The sequence below is a fragment of the Dasypus novemcinctus genome, chromosome 3 (genome assembly GCF_030445035.2).
Source record: "Dasypus novemcinctus isolate mDasNov1 chromosome 3, mDasNov1.1.hap2, whole genome shotgun sequence".
Classification (NCBI taxonomy): domain Eukaryota; kingdom Metazoa; phylum Chordata; class Mammalia; order Cingulata; family Dasypodidae; genus Dasypus; species Dasypus novemcinctus.
Window position 1 is genome coordinate 7243500 of NC_080675.1, and position 17727 is coordinate 7261226.

The following is a 17727-nucleotide window of genomic DNA, read 5'->3' on the forward strand; positions in this document are numbered from 1 at the left end:
TTTACATTATCCCACTCACTTGCCTCCCATCTCCCAAAGTTCTGAAGTCTCTTTTGATGGGCAGGTCAAGTGGACATGTTTGTGGACTGGAGATGCCCCCCTGCCCCAACCCCCAAGAGTCTCTTTTTCTGAAGCACTCTCTGGTGGGCTTTAAATCCTGCAGGTTTGTTCGTGCCTCATGGCAGATTGCACAATGAGGAATAACATCACCTAGATTAAAACCTCTGTATGACCTTGAAGGCCCCATACATCTTCAAGGTGTTGAGGAAAACATAGTGAGAGAGGGATAAAAAACGATTGCTGTTGGTAAGTATCAGAGGATGGGGGAAAAAACCAACAATCTGCTCAGAAAAAGAATCATAAGCACAGTTATGTAACAAATCCAGGTATCAGATTACTTTCATCATGTCATACTTCTGCTCCCCAGGATGCCTGGCAAAGAAATTTCTGGTGCAGGTCCTTCCGTCAACATACAGGAACTGAGCATGCACTTCTTCCTGAGATGGTGGCAGATGAGCACCGCTCTGCAATCTTCCAGGTGCTTTCTGCATCTCCCAGCCTCCCTTGCAGCTAGGTTGGGTCACATGGCTAGCTCTGGCCAATGGCCCATGAACGGGTTGTGTGTGTCTCCTTGGGGTTGAGCCTGTTAAAGAGCCAGTGTGACTCCTCTAGCTTTCTCTTCCCCTGCTATGGTGGCCCGTGAGGCCATGAGGTGTGGTTCTATGGGGAGAAGGACTGCCAAATAGCACAGGACATGAGTGGAAATGACACTTATCTCGTGTAGACCCCGTGGATTTGGGGATTGGTTTGTTACTGCAGCACAACCTGCAACATCCTAACGCAGGCATGTAGAAATGAAATGAATAGCACTTGTGTCATTAGAAAACCTGACTTTACCCTGCTGGCCGTGCAGCCTGGGGCGAATGGTACAACTTGACTTTTCCTCCTGTGAAGTGGGATAACAATATCTAATTGGCAGGGTGACTGCTTGGCACACAGTTGGGGCATTCTATGACAGTTTTCTTCTGTGACTCCAGCCCGGTGACTTTAGTCCCTCTTGGGGCTCACAGTCGAACGGGGCAGGTGGTCCCATAAACAACCAGCCTTCCATACCTGCTTTGGTCAAAGTTGCAGAAGCCTGTGTCTGGGTATGAATGCAGCACTTCTCAGAAGTGTGAATTCACAATCGCCTCCCCTACGGCCACCCACACAAGAAGAGAGGTGCTGGGCCAACCGGAAGTCAACCCCAGGCCCGAGCTCTCTTAAGAGGGTGCCTGGAGGGGAAAGGTAGGGGGTTCCTCTGTGATGATTTCATGTGCTGGGGCAGGTGGCAGTTCATTTGCCCAAACGATTTCACAGGGGAGTGTGTGTGTGTGTGGGGGTAGTGGTAAGAGAGTCTAATGCTTTTTCTTTATATTATACCCCAAATGGCTTTCAGTAAAAACCAAAGATACATATCTTTTATCCAATTCCCTTTTTCTTACCACTGTGTGATAATGCAACAGGAAAATGAGAAATAGTTCATCTTTGCCGCGTCTTGATGTTTTATTCTTTGTTTTATTCAACACAAGAATGAAAATGAAAGCCAAGCACACACCCGGCTGACACCTCCAGTGGTTGCAACGCTTCAGCGGGTGCAGCCTGAGCTTGGGTCAGCCTTAAATAGGTGCTGAGTGTGTGGCTGCTGCTCAGAGGGTGAGAGGTGAGCGCCCCTGGAAAGACCTGCCGCTCTGGGACATCTCCTCCCCTCAAGCACTGCTGGACCCCAAATCCTGCCAATCAAATTCGGATTTGGGCGGCATACAAGGCGCCGAGCCCTCAGGAGACCGGAGTGGGACGGATGCGGGAGGGGAGTTTAGGATATAAAGGATGAGCCCGTCGTGGTCCTCGATCTCAAGACATTCTCAGCCCAGCGGCAATGGCTCTCGTCTGGGGTCCAGAGGCCACAGTTCCTCTCCACCTTCTCTTTGCAAACACGAAGTGGGTGGGAACTGTTCCGTCTGTTTCACTGCCTGGAGGAAAGTCCTTGTGGGCCACTGCGGGCAGGGCCGCGCCTAGCCTCCACCCGCCCGGGGCCTCGTGCGCTGCCTGGCACATAGTAGGAGTGCAATAAATACTTAGTGGAGAGAGGGTGTGGAAATGGGGGAGGATGGGCCGCAGAGAGGAGAGCTTTGCCTTCAGAACACGCTCGTTGGTCCGATCAGTGGATGCACTGCGACGCGGAGGGAGGCAAGGCTTTTGTCCACTCTGTCATTTTGGTGAGGCCCAGGACTTTCTCTTCTAAGGTCCATCATGCACTTTTGGTGTTCGTTCATTCATTCATTCATTCATTCATTCATTCATTCATTCATTCATTCATATCACACCTGTGTTGAGGCCACACCTCAACTTGCTGGAGAAGTACCCTCCACAGCCCTTGCCCCAAGGAGCTCCCAGGAGAGCAAGGGAGAAAGAAGGCCGTGAAGGGATGAGTTTGTTCCTACAGGCTCGTAAATGCAGCCTCTAGATGGGGCCTGGGGAAGAAGGCGCAGAGCGGGGGGGGGGGGGGGGGAGCCTTTTGCTTCACCGCCGTCAGGGCCCCTGATGTGAGGAATGCTGTAAGGGAAAATCTGGGTGCTGTGCTCAGGGTCAGGGTTTTCTCAGGCAAGGGTGGGGCATGGGTGCTGATGACAAGAGTGCCTTCTCCCCACAGCTCAGGGTGGCAGCAAGGGCCCCCCAGACGCTGCCCGCGGGGGTCCCGGGCAGCTGCCCGTCCTCGGCGGGAGAAGGGGAACCATCCTGGAGCCTCCCCTGTTCCAGAAGGCTCCGTGGTGAATACGTTAATTAGGCCCTCTGTAATTACCAGTTTGAATCTGCCTAGGACACTAGGGCTCCCACCCCCTAATTTACCTTATAAATTTATTCTGCTAAAAAAGTCGAAAATGTCAGTCTTCTGTGAAAGCTGCATAAATGAATTATCTCCCCGGATGACAGAAGGTGGGAAGGAGGGGGAAGCTGGAAGAGGACATTCTTCATTGTGAGTGTCTAAAAGTACCCCCACTTAGCACGCACCCAGCGCTGGGGCCCGACAAGCCTGCTCCCCGCCTCCCGGGAGATACTCGAGCTCACCAGGGAAGGGGGCGTGAGCTCGGCTGGCTGAGTTTAGCATCCGCAGGGCAGCAAGAAGAGGGGGCATTCCGTTCCAGAGCCCTGGGAAGCCCTGCCTCGGTGGGCCTTCCCGGGCGATGGAGAGCCCCAAGTGGGAGGAAATGAAGAAAAAAGCAGGGCAGCCTCTTACGGTGTCCGGCTGTGGGCCGAATTCACTCCCCGGAAAGACCTGCCCCCGACCCAATGCTCGGGACCCCTGCAAGTGACCTGAGTTGGAAAGAGGGTCTTCGCAGATGCTGCCAAGTTAAGAGGAGGCCATAGTGGAGTAGGGTGGGCCCAGATGCCGTGGCTGGTGTTCTAGAAGAAGAGGGGCTCGAGGATGGCCCCCCGCCAGCGCAGGATCCTCCCGCGACCACGCCTCAGGCCAGGCCCCCCTGGAGCCCTTCATCGCAGCTCAGCACTGGCTCCTTGACTCCTTCACAAAACTGTTTCTAAAGACGTACGGCAGGTCTTTAGCCACATGCTTAGGAAGACTGGAAAACAAAGTTCTTTTCAAAGCTCCTTTAATCCCACCATCCTAACACAGTAAGAGCTGTCATTTCTTTTGCATCTCCTTCCAGTCTTTTTTCCATATGTGGTCTGTATTTTTTTCCCCCTGAATAATCAACCCAAAGGATTAGCTGCTACAACTTTGAATTTTTAAAAAATTTAGACTGATGATAAAAGCCATACATGTCACCTGTAGGAAATTTGGAGACTAAGAGAAGAAAGCAAACAGTGACCCCAGGTCCCCGTTTCTGAGATGACACCTTCTCACATACCAAGAGGCTTCTTCCCAGTCTTTGTCCTGTGGGTTTGATTTTGTCACTGTCCCAGGACAGTTTGCAGGTGCATCGGGTCATGTGGCGCGGTCTCGCTGGCTCCTTCGTTGCTAAGTGCTTGTCACAGGGAGAGAGGCAGCAGACGCTGGGCTGTTTGCTCTGGTATGCACAGAGCCTTACAACCCCCTCGCAGATGAAGTGCTGCCTGGGGAACACAGTAGGTGCTTCATTAATAGCCGTTGAATATGTTTACGAGCAAAATCTAGGAAAACTTTCTCCTCACTCCTGAACTGAAATGTTGTGTGAGGACCTTAGCTGCAGTTGAATGTGAATCTCCTCTCGAGCCAAGACTTCCAAAATAATACCATCTATAATTTATTAAGTGCCCACTATGTGCCAGGCCCAGGGCTGGGGGCTTTCAGGTGAATTACCTGATGTTATCCTCACAATAGCCTGGGACATGACAGAGGAGAACCCGGGATGCGAGAGTGAAGCAGCTTGCAGGTGCCTCCCAGGTAGCCGAGGGCGCAGCGGGGTGTACACCCCGGCGCGGCTGCGTCCTGCCCTGCACAAGGCTGCCTGAAGGACCTGCTTGTGGCAGGCTCTCCACGCCAGAAAATCACTGTGTTTTCATTAGTGATTATTTGTCTGTTCCAAAATTTACCCAGCAGGCCCTTCCTCTCACCCAACTCCCTCTCGCTGAATTTCAGGTCCGTTTGCTCGGTCTTCTCTGAGACTCAGTTCATCCCAAGTCTTTTCACCTTTCCGCCTTTATTTCCCTGCCTTGTTATGTGGGTCTCACAGCCATGGTCCTGTTTTCCTGCATATTGCTGTCTCAGATGAAAAAAAAAAGGAAGAAGAAAAAGAAAAAGGAAAAAAGTAATCTCTTGCCTTCCCCTGGTGTTCTCTGGTTTTCTTCATGCTCGACCTTGTTTCTCTTTTTGATTTCCTCGTCCTTACTCTGTGCCCCAGCCCAGGGCCCCTAACTCGTGAGGCCTCGGCTGCCACCGCTGGTGTGCAGGATGGTTGGAGAGAGAATCCAGGTGGCCACAGACACACCTGGGCTTCCTGGAAAATGTGAGAAAACCCCGAACCCACCTGTCTCTGAGCAACTGGCCCGGGGCTTCCCGTAAAATGGGGCTTGCAGCCCTCCTGCTCCCGGGATTACGTACGACGAGCCACCACCTACCGACCGAGGCGGGTCAGGGTCCCCAGAACCCGGAGCCTGGGGTGCTAAGCATAACACGGTCCTGCAGCTTTGGGTCCCCCCAGAATGCATGCCGCAAGAAAGGCCCACGGGGACGCTGACAAAGTGGCTGCCACGGGCCAGCTTTACGCCCTGCCTCTCCGCTGCAGAGGTGGTCTGAGGCCCTGTTTGGCCAGGACATCCCTGCGTCCCAGAGACACCCGTGCTCTCTCCAGATCCCTCAGCTGGGAGTGAGCAGCAGGGCTGACTTGAACTCAGTCCCAGGCCCAGGTGCCCTGGGCAGGATGTTGCCAGACCGGGGGAGAAACTCCAGTTGGAGGCCGCGGGTGGCCCCCCCGAGGGGCGGGGTGGTGGGGTGGGCGGAGCCGAGGGTGACCTGCCCTCCCGCCCGGCAGGCGGGGAACGCGTCACCTGCTGCAGCGGCTGAGGCTGCTCGCGCGGGGCTGGGAGCTCCCGCAGCCGCGTTCCCCTCTCGCAGCCCGGTGGGAGCTTGGGCTGTTGAGCGCCGCGGCGCTCGGGGGCTGCGACCACCGGCCGACGCGAAGGCAGCGCCGCCTCGCCGGGCCTTTAATTCGGGGGCACGCGTGAGCGCTGCCCAGCCCACGGGTGACTTCCAGCCTCCGCGACAGTCTCCGCTCAAGGCCTCGGTGCAGCAGCCTGGGTCAGGGCTTCTCCTGACAGCTTCCGGGGAGGAAGCCCCAGCTGCTGGTGCGCGGGGTGGGGCCGTCGGGGTCCCTCTGCAGCGCCCTCATGGGAGGCTGGGACCTTGCCTGCCTTTGCCCCTGAACTCGGGAACTGGAACCCTTGGAGATCGGGAGGAGCATGGGAATCAGACGATCCAATAAAGTCACAATAAAACATCCAGAGCCTTTCATACTTTTTCACTTTCTTTAACTCAATTTATTTTTCATTTTGTGGACAGAGATTTAGTCCGGGTATTAGTTTACGATTTTTTGCTGAAGGAATTACTCAACACACACACATATGAAAAGGAAATATTATTTTTATCATTTATTTTGTGCTATGTATACCATAGGAGAAAAAAACCGGAGTGAAATCACTTCAGTACCGCTGTGTTTTTCATTACAAAGTTATTACATATAGAAATTACTCCAAATTATCTGAAATGAATGGAAATTATGAGGTTTAAATTCCCCAGGTTACTGCAGGCACAGCTCTGGAAATTTATTTTGTCATCTTGCTGAACATAATTGCTACAACAAAATTTCTTCCATTTTACAACTGCAGCATAACTTATTTATACCGGTGTAGCTGTAATTTTACATCAATAAGTTGCATGGGAAGGAATACACAGGTGGTAATTGAAAACAATAATTTGTACTGAGGTCCAGGTGGAACGGTTGGCTCAGAAAAAGGCTCCAGTTACTGCCGGTAACAGCTTTGTATCACTGCGGCCTTTTCCCATCCCATTAGCCAGGGCTGGCCGGGCCATCCAAGCACCCTCAATCCCGTCCCCAGGGACAACCGCGGTGAGAGGAGCAATTTGTCCAGCTTCACACGGTGGTCCCGGCCCTCCCGGTATGGAAACTGAGGCCACAGGCCTTTGGGGGGTGGGGGTGGGGCAAAGGAGGCCCGTGCTTCCTGGGCTTTCCGACTTGCTTCTGGGTTGGGTGCACTTAGGTACGTGCAGCTAATTAAGGTGTTTGATAGATTTCAACTGGAGTATGAGTTCTTGCCAGGAACATCAACAATTCGATTCCCCAAACACGACAAGGAGCGTTAAATCCACTAATGCTTTATACATTACTCCGTTCCTTCCCAGCCGGAATGTGTGGTCTGGGTACAATACCCAACCGGTCCCCAAACAGGCGTCCTCCCCCTTCAGTTCTCTAATTGTTCCTGCTAAGCAGATACAAATAATGAAACTGCAGATGCCTGTGCTAAATCCCAGCAGCTGATGAACCTACCCGTTGGAATCCAGAGGACCAAATACCGATTTTTAGAAACTGACCATAAATCTGTCCTATTTAGATTGCAGCTCGTCGGGCTGGTCCGGAGACAGTTCGGAGATGGGTTTCTCTGCTCCTGTCCAGCGTGCCATTTCATTTTACAAGTGGGAAAGGGAGAGAGGAGGAGAGGGCTTTGTTGCAAGTTCAAATGGGAAATGTTATTGCTACATCCATATTTTAGCAGCCGTTGTTGTTTCAAAGATCCCAGAGGCTTAAAATCACCGTGAAACCCACTTTTTTTTTAAAGGACCCGGATTAAACTAATATCAGAATGCATGGCAATCCAGTGCCTCGGTTTTCCCTGGACTGTATTAATTATCTTTTGTTGTAGCAAATTGTGTGCCTTGTAAAATGAGCCAAAAGTGTGTCTTCAAGCAGATGCAATGTTTTAATATGTACATAATGGAACAACTTTTTATAACTTCCACTTACTATAGAAATATTATTCCATCTTCAATAATCCTCCCGCAGTTAGGAGTGGGGGTAGAGTGGGGGCTCATTTGTCAGCTCGGCATTCCCGACCCTTCTCTGTCAGCTGGAGGGGAAGCCACAAAACTGTTTTCTAGGATACAAACTACCTTTGTCGGAGTCACTCGAAAGCATACGTGGCTGTTTCTAAAACTATACAACGACAGATGAAATCTTCCAGAACCCTTTTTTCTTCTCCAGCTCCGGAGTAGGCATATCTGAAACAAGGTGTTGGCTGGTTTTTATTTTTATTTTTCGGCAAGCGCCCCCTTGCAGCGTTCTCATTAGCTACGTCTCTCTCCGAAGGATGCTGGCTTGACTCATGCCTCTCGGCTTCTCTTCTCCTCCATAAGTACTTCCCCCTCACTTCCCCTCTCCACCACTTCCTTTGTAGTTCATCACAGCACAGACAGGAGTTTTTGGTGCCTTGCATTGGGGGTGGCGGGGGGCGGGGGCCTCCACTGAGTCAAAATGTCTACAACTCCAGTTTAGCATTTGCTGAAACTTCTTTCTCAAACTGCTCAAGGATACAAGCTAATTAATCCTTGCAGCCGCCTAAGCCCTTGCTGGGAAGGAATCACTATTGTCTCCATCCCCAGCCCCTCCTCGTTTCTTATCACCAGACGCCTCCTTGCTCCTCTAGTGCTGGGCCACATGGCTGACAGTCTGAGCCGGAGCTGAAAATTCCCTTCCGGATCCCAGTTCTTTCCTCCAGATGAACGGCTTTCCCTCTCCTTCCCTTCATGCCTGGGCAGGTCGACGGCCACTGGACCACTGAATTCAGACTGGGGTGCACGGGGAGTGGGGAATGAGTCCACTACCCCGAGGAAACGGTCCCCTTTGCACTTGCAGTCACACAAGTTGGAGACTCATTGATGACAGGGAAAGCTCCAGAGACCCTCTCTGCACCCGCTCCCCCCACCCACAGCCACCCTGATCTCGGGGAGGGGGGTGGTCTCATCATTTTCACTAACGATATTTCTCCCAAGTCGACCAACTGGGTGATGCCAGTCCCTCAGTCCCTACCGAATTTGAATCGATGACTCAACTAAAGAATTAAAATTAGCAAGGCAAGAAAATTCCAAATGAGGTGAGAAAGCTGTAGAAATAGTTCCAGATCCCCTAGTACTGAGCCATTCAATATCACTTCTGATGACAGGGACAGAACTAGGAACATTCACTGTGGGTGTGAGTCTTTTTCATATACAGAGAGCTGGGTAAGTATTTTTTAAGGAAAATAATACGTGAATCAGGAACAGCGAAACTGGTTTAACCCCTTGCAGGCTGCAGATGTAAAGAGAGCAGCAACGCGGCATTGTAGTTTTCCCAGAGCCGCCCACCTATGCTTTACGTAGTCGAGCGATAGTCAGAGTCGTATTACTAGAGCAAGCACGAGTATTACTTGCAGGAAAAAATAAGGTGCAAATGATGCCATGTTTTGACGAAAGTCGTGCCGTTGAATTCAGTATGTGTGAGGGATCAGCCACACTGTTTTTCCCCAGGTGAGTTCTGTGGTCCTGCCTGCGCTATGAGGTGACAGTGCAAAAAACTCCAGATCCTGCAGAGCCGTCGTTGCGTGCTTATGGTACCCAGAGATTGGCTGTGATTTTAAGAAATGAATGAAAGAGTTCTGGAAGATGTGCCAGGACACCCGAAAGGCCTCTTTTGTCTTTTTATGCTGCTGGATTTGATAGCACCTAAAGATTCTAGAATGGTAAGGAAGGAGAAAAAGGCTGCCCTGGGAGCTTTGGTCACATCCATTTGCCTTGGTCACTGCCTCCACTCTGGCTTCCCCACCAGCTAGAAGAGCCAGGGCACGGGTCAGAGCCACGCACTGTAGTTATCACCTGCACAGTGGATCGCATTTCTAGAGCCCGAGGAAGAGAAATCAGGGGACACATTTTGCTTCTGCGTTTGCCCCACACCTGTGAGTACGAGAAGATTCTCCTTCCCTGCATGATTTATTTTTAAGCACCAGAAACGAAGCCCAAAGTGATGTGGGAAAATGTGTTGTTGAGTTTTTATATGGCTACAAAATTATCCGACTACATTTTTGAGGATAGATCCCTCTTTAACAAAACAAGGAATGAAATGTCGATTTTTCATTCTGCAGAAACATTGGGAGTTCCCATTTCTACTGACATTACTTGTCTGGATTCTTTCCAAATTTTTGAAAAGACATAATATAAAATATAACCGCTCAGGAGGCAAAGATATCATTGTAGAATCAGGAAGAGAGTGGAACCTCAGCTCGGAGTGAAGTATCGAGAACCGCTCAAAGAATTTTTTTAAACAAAAGTCTGGCTCGCGGTTCGCAGTGTGTTGACTCTGTCCCCACCCCATGGCCTGTTAGAGGCAGACACGCAGGGAGTTAGAGTCCAACCCAGGTTAACCGAAATGCCCTTCGCTTTGATGGAATGATTTACGATTTCCGAACTGTTCCTCTATAAAGCCATTCAAAGGGAAGGAGAGGATGAGGGAATAGTACCTGCTGGGGCGCACTGTGAAGCTAGAAAAAAGGAAGAGCAGGGAAATATTTGTGGGCTCAAAAAGCTTTTTGACATCTGTCTTTTTTTAATTTTAAAGATAATGCAGAAAAGAAGGCATTTTTTTCCCCCATCCGACAAAGCCCAGCTCCGAGCCCACAGCGGGCCTGCAGCAGGTGTTAGTGAAATAAATCTCAACTCGGGTGATCCCAGCTCAGGAGCACTGCTGCTACCTGCCCTTCTCACACTTTCATCTGTTAAGCACCTGCGCCCCTCCTTTCTGGGGCGGGGAGGGGGGCTGTCCGCTGTTCTAAAGGAGGGTTCCAGAGGTGGGGGGGGTGCAGAAGGGGCTGGATCTCCCCGCCTGCCTGGGTCCTGAAGAAGGGGAGGGGACGCTGTGGGCTGAGCTCGGCCCCCGCCCCGACCCCCGCCGCCCCCAGCCCGCGGAGCCGCGGGAGAGCCGGGGGAGACGTGGGCGTGGGCCAGCTGCCTCCCGCCGGGCGCGGGCGCGGGCGAGGTCAAGGTCGGCCGAGAGGCGGCTATTGATCGGGCTTGGAACGCGAGACAGGGTGCGCGGCGCGACTAAAGGGGGAGCTGTGAGACCAGACTTGAGCAGCTCTCGGCGCTGACGAGGCCCGTGCCAGACGGGCAGAGGGAGAGGGCGGAGCCTGCAGCGGCCGCGGGGAGCGCCCGCCGCCGGCGCTCGGCCGCCTCCCGGGAGCCGCCGAGGAGGGCGCCGGGGCCCGCGCGGGGCCGGGCCGCGTCGCCGGCCGCCGCGAGGTGGGGCGCGCCGCGTGGCCGGCCTGCGCCCGCGCGCCCCTCTTCCCGCCGTCGGGGCAGCGCGGGGCCAATGAAGACGTGTCCCCCGGGCGCTCGGGGGCCCGCGCCGCCCCCCGACCCGCCACTTCCTGCGGCGGTGGGGTGGGGCGGAGGTGCCCCCGGCCCGGACCCCGCCGCGCTCCCGGCGGCCCGCTGCAGCCTGCGGCCCCGAGCGCCCCGGCGCCGCCCGCGGACGGGCCCCCTTTGTTGAGGCGGTGCCCCCGCCCCCCCAGCCACACTCCGGGTCCCGCGCCTCGGCCATCTCTACTCCCTGAGGGCGAGGGGAGCGTGTCGGGATTCCGGGCCCCGGACAGCAGGCGGCGCGGGGCCGCGGGGATTTGAGTCCAGACCCGCCTCCGACGTGCTGTGTGACCTTGGGCCCGGCGCTGGCCCTCTCTGGGCTCCAGCCTGCCGCTTCCCAGAAAGAGCGGGCTAGTTGACCTCACAACTTAGGAGTCTGGGCGAGTCGGATGACCGGTTTGTGGTTTTAGGAACTGTATGAAAGGTGCGTGTGAGTTTCGTTTTTTTCCCCTTCTCACTTAGGCCACTTTCAGGGAAAGATTTTCGCGGTGGGTCAGGGTGGGAGGAGAGGGAGACGCGTCTGGACTTCGGACCACGTGGAGGGGGTTGGTGGGCAGCGACGTGCAGCCCAGCGGGGAGGTGCGAGCCCCGCTCCGCCGCTTCCTCGAGTCTGGGCCTCCTTGGGCCCCGCAGCCACTGTCCGCAGAACCGCACGCTGGGGCGTATTTTATTGTCGTGATTTGGGGGAGAGGGTGGGCAGGACGCTCCTGTCGTGGTCCTTGGGCACCGTGCGCTGTTTAGCTGTTGGTGCCACGGCCCCACCCAGGACCTTGGGAGCGAACAAAAACTCCCTGCGCCCCTCGAGGAACAGGCCCCGAGGGAGACGGCGCGCCGGGAGGCGTCACGGTGCCGCTGCTTGGCTGCGGTGAGGCCGCTAGGGCCCGGCCCGGGAGAGGTGGGGTGGGTGCAGCGGGGCTCGCCTCGAGCCAGGCCCCGACCCGCCCCGGCCACCTCGCGGGCCCAAACCCGAGAAACCCCGGGAAGGGAGACGGGTTCAGCCTCGTGGCGCGCGCAGCCCGGGAGGCCGGTCATCAACTGGGCAGACTGGGCCGCGGCCCGGGGAAGGGCGGGGCGGGGGCGGGGGGGGGCCGGCGCGCGGAGACGGCGGCCAGGCCTCGTCCCCGACACGTCCCCGCAGCTCCTCTTGGCCTCGCCGGCTGGAGATCAAACGGCTGACAAGGCAGCTGTGTCCTCCCCGGTCTGCGGGCGATTGCAAGGCCTGCCCGGCAGCGAGGGGCCCTGGCGTGAGGGTCCCTTCCAGGTGGCAGTAATCGTCAGGGGACGGGAGGCAGCGGATCCGAGGGGTGGCTCACCCGCGAATCTGCCGAGCTCCAGCCCCACTGCTCCTGGATGAGCACGTCCAAGTCCCTTTCTCACGCGGAGCACCCCTGGCCCCCCATTCCTACGCTTCCCACAGACCCTGGCGCTAAGGGGTGGGGCCGTGTTTGAATCCGGGGAGTTGATTCCAACGGGGTGGAGTGGAGGGAGGGCAAAGAACATTCCTTCTGGAATGGGACTCCAACAAGATCTCACGCGCCCCCCCCCCCGCCCCCATGTGCTCCCAGTTCTCCCCGTTTTGTGTCTTTTATTTTGTCCACCTTTCTCTCAGAGTCAGTAACAGTAGATTTTTAAAAAGGAAGCACTTTCTGGAAGTTTAACCCCGACTCCCCAATAAAACAAAAGTGAAGCAAACCGGCCACGTTCCCGGGGAGGTGAAGCAATTGGCCATCTCCTCCAGCCTCCAGCCCTCGTCCGCAGCACCCGCTTCCCCCAAGTCCAAGTCCACATGAGCTTTCGGGTGGTGGGGACGTGCACTGACCCGATTTACTCCACGCACCCAACACCCCGCCCCCCTTCTCTTGGGTCCTGCTCCCAGAAGGGGAGGAGGGAGAAAGAGGGATTTTCTTTTATTTAAAAATATCTTGCCCACCTTCTCCCCACCTCCCCGCCTCCTCGGGCCTTGCGCCTCCCGTGCACCAGAAGAGACGCGCACAAAAACGCGGTTTGCACGTGTGGCCGGCCGGGCTGCGGGTGTGCGCACGGGCGAGTGTGTGTGTGCGCGCGCGCGCGCGGGAGAGAGTGTATGTGTGTGTGTGTGTGTGTGTGCTTTCTTGTTCTCTTGCAGGGTACAATGTTAAAAAGCCACCGCTAGTCGCCCCCAGTGCTCCGACTCTCTGGGTCTTTTTGTCTCTAGTGCAGATTAAACGTCACGTCCGCACTTGAACTTGAATTTTATCCCATTGTACAGAGGCAGCCCCAGCCATAGAGAGACCGAGAGCTCCCAGAGAAGCCGGACTCCGCCATCTTCACGTTGCAATCTATAGCTCCCAGTCCGCGCCCGCTCCGACCCCGGCGCGCTGGGCGAGCCGCCCCTCAGCCCCGCTCCCCCCCGGGCCGCGGCGCCAGGGGAGCGCTGGGGAGCGCTCGCGGGGACCGCAGCCCCTCCGGCCGGCGCCAGCCTGCCAGGTGAACTGGGAAGGAGCCGCTCCTGCAGTCCCCCCCAGAGCCTCAGAAGGGCCAGTCTCCGAGAAAAAAACAGGCAGCCCGCAGAAAACCCAGAAGCAGCCGAACCGGGGCAGTTTGCCATTGCTTTGGGTTTTTTGAGGGGGCGGGGTGAGGGGGTACAAGACAAGTCCCCAAGTTTTCTTTGCTTTTTTTTTCTTCCCCTTTTTCTTCTCTCTCTCTCTTTTTTTATTTCTTTGCAATTTTTTTCTCCTCCCCCCCCCTCTTGGTAGAAGTGCGCTTCCACCTACCAGACACTGAAAGAAAGTGTCAGGAGCCGGTGCGAAATCCGGTTTAAGTTTAAGAAGACATTTGGAAGTCCAAGAGGCCAAGCAGTTTGAAGAAGTGTAAGAGATTTTTTTTTTCCTTCAAAAGAATATTTTTGTAAAGAAACCAGGCAGCCGGCGGCAAGCAACAGCAGTTTTTCTTTTCTTTTTTTTTTTTTTTCGCCTCTTCTATTTGAAACCGAGAGGTTTTTGTTTTTTCTTCTGTTTTTCTTTTTTTGCAAGCAAAACAAAAAGCAGTAGAGAAGACAGATCAAAAATAAAGAAGAAGAAAAAAAGGAGGAAGAGAGGGCAAGAGAGGAAGGGCAAAAAAAACACACAAACAACAACAACAGCAACAAAACACAACACCAACCCGGGCAGAGGAGGAGGCGCGGCGGCGGCAGCGGCGGCGGCTGGAACCCCCTCCCCCGGCGCCCCCCACCAGTGCAGCTCTCCGGGCGATGCCAGAATAGATGCCGGGGCAATGTCCCGCCGCAAACAGGGCAACCCGCAGCACTTGTCCCAGAGGGAGCTCATCACCCGTAAGTGTGCGGCGTGCGCGCGAGGGGCCGGAGGATGGGGCTCCGGGCGCCCGGGGCTGGGGACACCGAGCCGGGCGCAGGCGGGCCGGGCCGCGCCGGGCGCTGGAGCGGCCGCCGCGGGCCCGCACAGGCGGCGGCGGCCCGGAGCAGGGTGGGGGACGGCCGAGCCCGCGTTCCCCGAGGAAAGTTTCTTTGCAGCCCGGGCTCGGGGGCCCCCGGAGCGGGCTCCGGGCCGGGGAGGGGGCGCGCAGGCTGGAGGCGGCGGGGTGTGTGCGCGCCGAGCCCAGCTGGCCGCTCGCCCCTCCGAGCGGCGTGTGTGGCGGCGGCGGCGCTGGTGGCGGGGTTTGGAGAGGAGGGGGAGGGGGCTGGGGGAGCGGAGGGGGAGGGGGGAGCCGGGAAGTGGGGAAAAGTTGGCGAGCGCGTGGGTCCGTGCTGACGGCGCGGGCGGAGGCGAGCGGGGTGCGCCGCGGCCCGGGGGAGCCGCCAGGCGAGGGGCGGCCGAGCGCTCCCGGTCCCAGGTCGCTGCGCCCGGCCCGGCAGGGCGCCGGCCACGCGGGTCCTCGGGTGCCGCCGCCGCTTTTTCTCCTCCCCGCCTCGCTCGATTTGCAAAAGAATCCAGCTGCGCGGCTGTTTGCCGGGCTCCAGCACCCCCCCCCCCCATTTCCCCACCTCCGTCTGTCTCCAGGGATGATCTTGTCTTCTTTCCCCCTATTCCAAAAAAGGTGGGGAGATTGGGGCTGGGGGGGGGGGGGAGGTTGTCAGCTAGGAGTGGGAAGAGAGGGATGCGCTTGTAAAATAGTAAAAAAAAAAAAAAAAAAAAAAAAAGAGAGACCCAGCACGCTCTCCTCCATCCTCCCAGCGCGGCAGCTTTCCTCTTCCCACCTAAATAAACACGGCAGGTCGGGTGGAGATCCACCGGTGGAAAGCGGCTGGATTTCCCGCAAGTGGCGGGGCGGGCCAAGTCGGGCGGCGGGGCAGAGACGCGGCCGTCTCCCACGCCCCGCTTCGGCTCCTTTACCGAAGGGCCGAAAGCCCGCGCGGGCGGGCCAGGTGCCGGCTCTGCCGCCGAGCCCGCCCGGGCCCCGCACCGTGGCCGGGGGCAGGGAGGCTCGCCGCGCTCCCCGCCCGCCGCCGCCGCCCGCGGGGCCGCTGCTTGGCCGCGAGCGAACGCCTCCTCGCCGTCCTTCTTTCTCTCGCGGTGCCTGGGCCGCCGTGGCTTTTTTTTTTTTTTTTTTTGTCCCCTTTCTTTCTCTTATTGCTCGAGAAATAAAACATCCTCTGGGTGCCACCGAGACCGCGGGCAGGTCGTGTTCCCGCAAAGCCTCCGCGCACCTCGCCCGGGCTGGGGCCCGGCTTGCCCGCGCGGTGCTGGAGAGGGCTGCGCGCTCCGCCGCCGCCGAGGACTGGCTGCGGGGCGGCCGAGAGCCGAATATTTATGTTATATTTTAAAAAATTTAAATAAATAAATAAATATATAAAGGGGTTCTCCCCTCCCCTGAAAACCCGGCATTGGAGCCATCTGCTCGGAGCATTTGCCGTTCGCCTTCTCTCCTTTGTTACAGCAGATACATTAGTAAGAATTGGGGGATTTATTATTTTTTTTGGGGGGGGCTTAGATATAAAAGTGGAACTCGCTTTGGGAGAGGGATGACTTGGGAGGGAGGCAAGGCAGACTTTTATTTTTCGCCATTGTAACATCAAAGAAGACTTGACTGGTTGCATTTAACACAAAATGTTTTGCCACTCGATTCGAGCCTGTTTTGATCAAGGTCCTTTTCGCCAGCTGACATTTCGTTCCTTTAGCCAGCCGCAGCAGTCGCTTATTCTGCCACCCCCCCTTTTAGATGGTGGGGTGGTTGTTAAAACGTCTATACTTGCAGACGCCTAATTTCTCCAGGAGGCAATTTGCCCCCCACGTTAGCCTCTGTATAAATGCAAGGGTCCTTTTTTTGAGGAGGGGGAAGTGGGGGGAGGGTCGGCGAGGGGGGAATTGTTGGGGGTGCACCGCTAGGCTGGCAGCAGCCTCCGGAGCCGGGCGCGTTTGCAGTTGTGTGTAAGGGGGGAAGAAGCAGGTAGGTTTGCTCGGCGTTTGCTCGCTCCTCTCTTGGCATTCCTGGGACACCAGGAGAGAGCCCTGGCCAGGGGGGCTAGCTGCGGCCTGGCCGTGTGGCCAGGGGTGGCTGGTGCACCAGGGTCCATCCTTTATTGATTTCGTGCTTCTCAGCCTGTCTCAGACCTGGGGACAGCCACCCGAGGCAGCAACAGTGGCCGAGAGGGCGAGGAGGGAGGTGGGGAGGAAAAGGGAAGGAGACGAAGGGGGTCAAGGAAATCTCGTCGCCTTCCAGGGGTCCTGGGAACCTTGGCGTGTGCAGGTGGCTAAGCAGGGAGAGTAGTCCAACCAGTTCTCAGACCAGGCTATTTATTATCAAAAAGCAGCTGCCTTTTCTCCCTGTCCTGTGTTCACCTCCCCATCCCAGGCAGAAGAGGCAGGGATGGGGTGCACTTTTAGACTACACGGTCTGGGGAAGAGCTTTCCCGACAACTGATGGGAATTTCAGATTCCCATTCCTGCTACCTTGTGCTCTGTTGCCCTGGCTGGCAAAATGGGCGCTGCCACAGCCCCCACCTGGGGTCCGTTGCTGAGATTTTAAATGCGAATGAGACCACCTAAAACGTGCTATGTCTTCATCAGTTGGGTGTCAGCTCCCAGGCCTTTTGGAGAAGCAGCCTCAGGTTCTTTCGGGGATGCTGGAACTAAGGATACGGATGCACTGGGAGACAAGAAGAGAACACAAATGGCCTCGATGAGCTTTGTCTGGGGGGCTAGGCAGGGAAGAGCTCCATTAGGAACGAGTGAAATTTACAGACAGGGCCGGGCAGAAGAGGGGAGAGGTATAAAAGAGTGTGGGAGACGGCTGGGGATGCAAAACCTGGGCTTCTGGTTTATTTCAAAAATGTTTGATCCAGATGGATACAGCTTTTAAAACCGAAGGACAGGCACAGCTCTTAATGAAAACAAACACAAAACAACACAGTGACGAAAATGGAGAGGGGAGGGAAAGGGGCATTAACTGACCAGTCCGTAAATGTCTGTGCCACAAGGACCAGGGCAAAGGCAAATGTACTGAAATGAATGAAAAAGCTTTTGCTTTCTGAAGAAAATAAGATGCCCATGGTAAATTACATAACCCCAATTAAGATGATTTTTTTTCCCAAGGACCCACCAACAGGTTTCCTTGGAAGATTACTAATTTTCCATATGAATTCGTGATTTTGCAAAACAACCAGAGACTCAAGATTTGACTCCGGAAGTTAGGCTAACTGTGTTGATTCCACGGCTGGCTTTTAAATTAGGTTTTGCTCTAGCTGTATGTTTTGAAGGTGGCTGTGCTCATAATTATTTTAATTCCCCAGGGTACAGTCTATCTCCAGTTGTCCACGTATCTTTCAAAACAGGGTCGCAGATAAATTTCATAGG

General features: G+C 55.6%; 1 protein-coding gene across 2 annotated transcripts in view; it reads left to right on the forward strand.

Annotated features, from left to right (window-relative positions):
• Positions 1 to 13128: 13128 nt before the first annotated feature.
• Positions 13129 to 17727, forward strand: part of BCL11B (BCL11 transcription factor B) — an 89614-nt gene continuing 85015 nt past the window's right edge. For both annotated transcript variants that reach the window (XM_004447691.4, XM_004447692.4), the window contains exon 1: positions 13129 to 14249. In XM_004447691.4, coding sequence (XP_004447748.1) covers positions 14192 to 14249 — 58 coding nt within the window. In that variant the 5' untranslated portion in view covers positions 13129 to 14191. The remainder of the gene's footprint in view (positions 14250 to 17727) is intronic.